This window comes from Watersipora subatra, chromosome 1 (genome assembly GCF_963576615.1).
Source record: "Watersipora subatra chromosome 1, tzWatSuba1.1, whole genome shotgun sequence".
Lineage (NCBI taxonomy): Eukaryota > Metazoa > Bryozoa > Gymnolaemata > Cheilostomatida > Watersiporidae > Watersipora > Watersipora subatra.
This window is the reverse complement of record NC_088708.1, coordinates 7,022,177-7,030,135: the sequence shown is the minus strand read 5'-3', so window position 1 is coordinate 7,030,135 and position 7,959 is coordinate 7,022,177. Positions and strand designations below refer to the sequence as shown.

The 7,959-nt window shown below is 36.8% G+C and overlaps 1 protein-coding gene across 1 annotated transcript; it reads right to left on the bottom strand.

Annotated features, from left to right (window-relative positions):
• Positions 1 to 457: 457 nt before the first annotated feature.
• On the bottom strand, positions 458 to 5,982 carry LOC137393679 (transient receptor potential cation channel subfamily V member 3-like). The gene is made up of 6 exons (XM_068080364.1): positions 5,972 to 5,982; positions 5,278 to 5,516; positions 3,115 to 3,225; positions 2,754 to 2,992; positions 1,529 to 2,125; positions 458 to 1,258 (listed from the first exon to the last, which is right to left on the bottom strand). The coding sequence occupies exons 1-6, from the start codon at positions 5,980 to 5,982 to the stop codon at positions 458 to 460; spliced, it is 1,998 nt and encodes a 665-aa protein (XP_067936465.1).
• Between the last annotated feature and the right edge of the window lie 1,977 nt (positions 5,983 to 7,959).

Sequence of the window (7,959 nt, the reverse complement as noted above, 5' to 3'; positions counted from 1 at the left end):
CAACTAAAATGTTATGATTAACTTTATTTCCAAAACAGGCAAACTAACAAATCAAATTAGAAAAAGTTGTCACCAAACAAAGCTTATAACATAATAGTTCTCATCCATTTTTCAGCTTGACGAAACAGTCATAGCAGTACTTCTATCAAGTTCTTAATGCAAAGAAGCTGACTATAAAACTCAACTCATACGTTTCCATAATAAACCGAATCAATGCTGCAAGCAAACACACACACATAAAAATATATTAGTCAACGTCCCAACCTTATAAAACAAAAGTATTCAACCAACCATATCTCCTATTTATGTCTTTAAACCAATCCAAAGCAACCATATTTGCTAGACAAACTTACAATACGTATGGGATATTCTATGGCACATTAGGACTTGTCTATATTTGCATTGCAGCAACAAATAATGCAAGCCTTTCGAGTGTTTTGTCGTTTCATGATGATGTTCATGCAGTCTCGACCATAGTAAGTTTTTTACTTGTTTGCGGCCTATCTGTCGCATTGTCAGCATTGACGCAATTGTTCATCGTCAAACCTAGTGCTTTAGCTACCTCATTAGCAGTTGAAAATTCCACCATCGATCTCTCAGTTAGTGTCTCCTTTTTAAGATAGCGGCGGCCTGAAGTATCATGTTTTCTAGGGGTTGGTGGCTCTTGGAGAATAAATTCATCTACCTGTTTTGGAGTTTGTGGTTCAGGGGATCTTTTTCTTGAAAAGGGCGATGTCTCTCCACATATTTTTCGGTGTTGCTTGAGAATGTGAGACTCTATGAACAAAACAATCCCCAGCTTTTGTAGATGCCATTGGTCTTGCTTAATGTTTGACACTCGTGTACAGGTGTCAGAGAGAATGGCAATTACCATGTTAAGTAGCAAGATATAGGAAGTTATGAGAAAAGCAATGTATAAAAAGATGCCGAGTCCAGGATATTTCACATTTGGAAAAGTTGCATCAAGATCTGCTAATCCAAGCATTAATGAGAACATGGTAAGTGCGGAATTCCAGAAGTTATTAAATTGATTGGGCTGTTCTGAGGAAGTTCTGTGTACTATTGTCATTGAGGCAGCGTATGGAATGAGAATGAAGATATAAACTACAGTAAACTTCAATACATCTCCTAGAGCAAGTTGCATCATAACGGTGAAAGAGCTGAAACGCTTAACGCCTCGAGTAAAGAATAGCATGAATAACCATCCAATCAGAAGGCTCAGTGATTGTGTGGGCATTGCCCAATCTTCACTGAAAAACTGTAACACGAAAGTTAAAAATATACACGGGCCTAGAAAAAGTAATAGTATCCTATAGGGTGCATTTCTATTTCGGTTTGGGTTAAGCAACTCACGCCACCGTTTCCGTAGCCGTATCAGCAACTGGCTTTCATAGACAGTTAACGCCATCGAGTAGAAAAACATCAGCAAACTGATTACGAAATTTCCCACATCAACTTTATAGAAGGATGGAACTGGTGCTGTTGTGGTAGTGAAGATTGTGTAAAACAACATCAAGACAATGTGAACCAAACCCCAACCAAAGTACCACCATTTATAGCTTTCCCATTTCACTCGAATTATCTCAAGGACTGGACAAACCTCTGCTAGTTCATAAAACTTCTCTTTTCTTTTCTCATTACCAGTCGCAATGAGCTCCATAGCAGATTTGCCAGAATCGGCCAGGCAACTATCTATTTCTGTCACGTCGTACAAATAAACATTAGACACTGATGTCTCTTCATCGATGTCTGCTAGCCTATAAACATCAGAATTGACTATGATTTCAAATAGTTGCTTGCAACCAACTTTGGCGGATAAGGTGAGGGGTGTGTAGCCATCTTTGTCTTTTTCATTCAGCACGCATGCGAGATCACGCAAATTTAAAGCTGGCACATTCGGTTCCACTTTTGGTGTTTGGGTTTCAACATTCCTTGTTTTTGCTGGAGTTGGAGATGCCTTCTTTGCTTGCCCTGATGGAGTTTGAGTTGCTTTCGATTTTGATTCTTGTGAAGTTTGAATGGTTTCCTCTGGTTTTTCAGGTTTTACCATTGCTTTCTTTATTAAGTGTTTAAAGGTCTCTATTACCTTGTTGAGCTCTCCCTGACTATCTGGATCAGATAACATCTGTAATACAGAGACCAGTAGTAGAGAGTCAGGGAAGAACAACTGGTGCACTTTTATAAGTCCAAAAAGTCATAGGGTTTGTTTGCATTTCTTAACTGATGAAATCATAGCCGCTTATTTGCATGCATTAAACTGCGCTCACTCTATATCAAATAACTCTACATTTGAGTGCAATTGAAAAGCAGAGATTAAGCCACCTATTCATGAAAATCTTCCCGTTTCCATTGTTTACACTATTTGATCTTTCTGCAAATTTTAGCTAATTTCATTGGTATTGATTGCTTTTGCAAACAAATAACACCCTTAGCCTTTTTGGAATACGTTATATACACATGTGCGTTAGATTGCGCTCATCATTCATCTAGATATATGATGCAATATAATAAAAGATTTCCAGGGCATTGCCCATCTCAACACACAACCTTATCATTTGCTGAGAACCTTTATGATGAATTTTCAAACTCTACTAGGTTATCGAGTGTAAAACATAAAATGCACCTGCAACTTCTTATTGTTTATTTTTATGCTTCTAATTGCAGAATCAGATGAGTACGAACTAGTAATTTAGGAGTTATGATCAATTTTTCATTTTATTCAAACATTAGATCCAATCAAAGTAATTACTTACTTGCACTAAGCTGTGGAACACATTCTGCCCGTAACTGTTGATTCCCTTTATAGATGCTCCATTCTTAAGCAAAAGGTCTATCATTTCTTCATCCCCATTCCAGGCAGCCATAGAAAGAGGAAGTTCAACCTTGAGGCAGCCGTCGTTCTGAGAGTCGCCGCTCTTGTAAGGTACATTGATGTATTCATGCAAAACTAGATCGCTTCGTTGTTTCCAAAGTTTCAAGATGAGTTCGGCCGCTTTAATAAAATGTGCAGAGTATCATCAACCAATATGCCAGCGTAAGTAGCAGACAGCTTAAATCCCATAGTACCATTCAAAGAGTATTATTCAAAGGTAGTATTCAAAGAGTATGTTTTACCTTCAAAATCTTGCCTTGCAACAGCAATATGTAAGAGGGTTTCCTGTGGTTTCACATTACGAACGAGCTGTTCAGGAAACGTTTTAGCGAGGTACTTAAATATTCCGATATCTGTGTGAGAAAATCAGTGAGATGGTTAATTGTGTAGCGTACAGCATGTGTATTTTGTGTAGTGTATACAAGGTGATGACATGTATATCAGAATATAGCATGTATATTCATGTGCAGCGTGTGTATTGAATATACATTGTACAATGCATTGGTAGATAGTATTTATAGCAGTGCATAGTATGCATATCTGCGTATTGCATTTGTATCAGCATATAGCATGTACATCAGTGTGGACAATGTATATAAGTTTGTAGTGTATATACCTTCTTGCAGTATAGATATAATCAGGCAGCAAGAGTGTCAGAGAATAGTATATTATCGTTGAGACCTAGTAACTGGTAACTAATAATTAAAGAATAAATAACAAATACATAAATAATTACTATAGAATATTTTGATTACAAAAATTTTGAAGTTTTGCCAAGGTTAATAACAAATAATCCACATTTAATTATGGCAAACTAGCTTATTGTTGACCTACGTTGTAGTACATGATAGATTTGGGCTATTGTCAATCCCTAGAATAACTAAAACCAGAAAAACTACCGACCTTTCAAGGTAATCTTTAGCTCACCAGAACTATTGCAATAACAGACATAATGGGCTCTAATAACTGGACCTTTGTGGTTCAGGAATATATTAAACCACTAATCGCAAACTGCTACCAAAGCCATCAATATAAACATATAGTAGCATCTTGCCCCAAAAATGAAGTCTTCTGTGGAGGTGCATATTACGGTGACAAATGCACTAAGGTCCCCATTGCATTACTTGCAAAGGTCAACATCATCTACTTTCTATATACTGCCTTGTATACAGAAAATTACATGCTGCTCTGCAAATTCGTTAATGTTGTGAATCAAGAAAGATTACTCATGATCTTCCTTAAAGGTTGACTTGCAATAAAATTCACATTACAGTTATTTGGTATCAAAAGATTCACCATGTCTTACTCTGTTGTGTTGTAGGTGCAAAATATGTGGAAATGTGATTACAAGCTCTTAAAAGCTCAAAAATGAACAGATAATCGCCGCTATCGCGAAAACGCCGTAGGTTGGAATCAATTTATTTTTCTGACATACTCAAACAACTTGGTTATTGTTTTGACACGTGATGTTATCACGTGACATGAAAGGCCAATAAAAGGCTCAATATAAAACGTCTCGTAGCACTAGTTTATGGCAAACACTTTGGGTTCTACAGAAAGGCCCATATCAAATCTAGATGCTCGCTACTTTACAGTTTTGTTCCGGCTTGGTTGAATCGTCTAGTCGTAATCTGATCATGTGACCCATACTTTCTGCCAAACAGCACAAAAAACTTCTGCAGCATTTTTTGACTGTCACAGGTAACCAACAGGCTTGTCATGTTTATCAAAGAATGAAATGCACTCCTTCGAGCTAAGGTTAAAAAATTAAACGAATTTTCACGGTAGGTTTTGAGATATCAGTGTTCAAAGTGACAGCATTACAATGATGATGACACAGACGAGTAAGGACAATAGACATAGTTTTATTGAATGCGTGAAGTATATTTGTGAAAATATTTCGACGAATGAGGTTGCATGAAAGTGTAAACAGAAGCCATCTTGTTCAACTATGTCCCATTTGAGCCGTTTTGGAGAGGGATTCTAACCTACGGCGTTTTCGTGATGGGTGCGGTTAACTGTTCGTTTTTTTAGCTTTAAAGAGCTTTTAATCACATTTCCACATATTTTGCACCTACAACACAGCAGAGTAAGACATGGTGAATCTTTTGATACCAAATAACTCTAATGTAAATTTTTTTGCAAGTCAACCTTTAACTAGTAGACATATATGATGTCAACTACTATAATTCGCTCCCAGACAACTTTGGTATGCTGTCTTCTGTGATTTTTCACAATAGCGAATCACTCAATATTGAGATAATCAATGAACCACATCTTCAAGCAATGAACTATTATCTTATAATGATGACCGAGTCTTGGCTTACTTTAAGCAAAAAACTACTTTACAACATGGATTTTTATGACGAAACATGCTTAGATGGAGGTTTCTTTAATGGTCTTACCATTTTTTTTTCTTGAGATTAGAGCTATTTTTACTATGCTTTGCGTTACTGGCAGCTTGGTCTGAACTTTCTCCTCTTTGGCTACGTCAATGAGAATCTTCACTTTTTTGAGGTTGTTTTTCTTAATGGCTGTAGTTAGTGATTGGTTGAGCTTGAGAAGGTTTAACCATTCAACCTGCGAGTCTTGGTTTTTCAGTACTGCCCGCTTCTTTTCCTTGTAAGCTAATTCTCCTGCAGAGCTACATATAAAGTTGGTATCAGAAACAAAAGCCTGCACATTATTATTAAATGTGTATAGTAAACGTGTAGATCTGTTCTCATACAGAATATAATGAAGCCATGGTATTAGGATTTACAGCTACGGAGTAAATGGTACACTGAGCCATGCTTATCTAGCATGCTATGTTTTAAAATAAAATGAATCTTTTAGAGTTGAAAACTGCAAGCAGAGCTTATAAATTTCTCGAAGAACTGTGTTGCTGAAATGCATCAAAGAGTACCATTTCATGCGTAACTAATTTTTTCAATAAAAACCTCACATGTACAGCGTAGCAAAGTATAGAAGAGGTATTGATATGTCTAAATATCTTCACACGTAAATACCGTATAATAAAAGATAGCATCATGTGTCATGCAGCTATTGATGAGCTACTATAAACCTTTAACTGAACTAAAAATAACTTTTATAACTCACTGGTCAGCCATTTCTCAAGTAGAATCTTGTTGTCAGCGTCTGATGCCAACCTTCACCGCCTGTGTTAATGTTGCTAAGCTATTCTTTATTAATAGATAATTTATACATTGATGTTTTTGTAACCATAACTACGCCTGCCTTCCTTTTGTCACTCATTAATGAGTAAAAAAAAGAACGCTTCAGCTGTATAGTTAGCCTGTAGACCAAACAATAAGAGTGCAAACATTTACATAAAGTACGCTATTTTTCTTGCAGCCTGTTATTGTTTAGCAGCACCCACATATTAATAACAAATGAAGTACTACGATCAATAGCATCCCTAGCGGCCCAGGGCAGATGTTGCAGAGGGCAAAACAGCTAAGCATACTGAACTGGCAGGGTTATAGTGGACTGCAAAGGTCAAAGAAAATGACCCCATATCTGAAATATTATGACATCAGCTTATATGGACATTAGACAATCAATAGATACAGGAATTACATTACACATGTTGTCATATCTTTTATTTCCATATATTGTTAATTTTAGCCCAAAAAGGGAAATGGTGTATAACGTTAACACACGCCAGTATGTTGATATGTCTAAATATCTTCACACGTAAATAAAAGATAGCAGTATGTTGTTATAGCTGAAAATCATGTTTTTAAAATAGCTGTATATTAGCAATGTTCCCACAAACGTAAATGTCAAGAGATTAGTTAATAGGTAGGAAACTTAGCAGTTACAATACATTCCTACAGCATATATTATCTCCCACTAACGGAAACAAGTATGCATCAACAACCATTGTTTACATGCTGCATACGTGTACAATATTCTTACCCTTTGATTGTGGAGTTGGGAATTACTTACTCAGTCCATAGCAACACTATAGTAGGAACACAACTCCTATTCAGTCTATCAATTTATATAGAACTAGCTTTATAGTTATATGCATTCCATGTCTAGCAACTAAGGAAGCAACATCATTTAATTGTATACTAATAGTTGATCGATCAACATGTATATTATATCATAATATCTTACGTCTAAACTGCTAATCTAACCCCAACCCAGTCTTTAGAGGGTTGGTTGGAGGTGTACGTACATTAGCGTATATATGAGGCATCGTTACATGAACTATAGCATTGGATTAGCTTTGTTGTAGAACCAGACCTGCCAACCCAAGAGTGGGGCAACGCGTGAGATTTGGTTTTGGGGCAATTGATGTATCAATGATAGTATATATAAAATTGTGGAAATTGGGGCAAAAATCTCACGCATTTCCATTTTTTCTTTGGGGTGATTGCGTGAGTCTCACGGTAAGGCGCCATACTGATCGGTATTAGTGTGGGACAAGTAATACTTCCCAAATCGAGTAGACAATGCAGGAGGCCTTCCCTCTTTATCAGAACCACTTTCCCTGACTTTAACGCCCACATTTATATCAATATCGCCTCCGACGATTCTACCAAAAATATTTTTACGCTGTCTGGATCGTCTCTCCTCCAGCGATTCAAAAGAAGTATTCTCTCTTAAATTAGTGAAACTAGTAATTCCTTTTTTCTTGAAAATAAATCTCAGTGCTAGGTTTTGTGTCTGCTCTAATGATAAAATATCTTTTTTAAGATGTGGATCCCAAACCACGCACCCATATTCAAGGCCTGGTCTTACCAAGGATGTATATGCAGCCTTTCTAGTTCGAGCATCCGCATCTCGGAGTACCCTTCTAAGCATCCCAATTAATCGCTTCCCTTTAGATTCAATTTTGCAAATGTGTTTATTCCATTTTAAGTCACTCTGGAGCTCTACTCCGAAATACGGATTAGATAAGACGCTTTCTAGTTTTTGGGCACATAAGAAAAAAGATGTCTCTTTATTTGACATGAGATGGGATTTTCCTACTGAAAGGTGGTAACATTTCTTTGGATTAAAACTCATCTGCCAGAGATTCGCCCAAGCCTCAAGTGAATGCATATCTTGTTGCAATGTATTGGCTTGATCTCTTG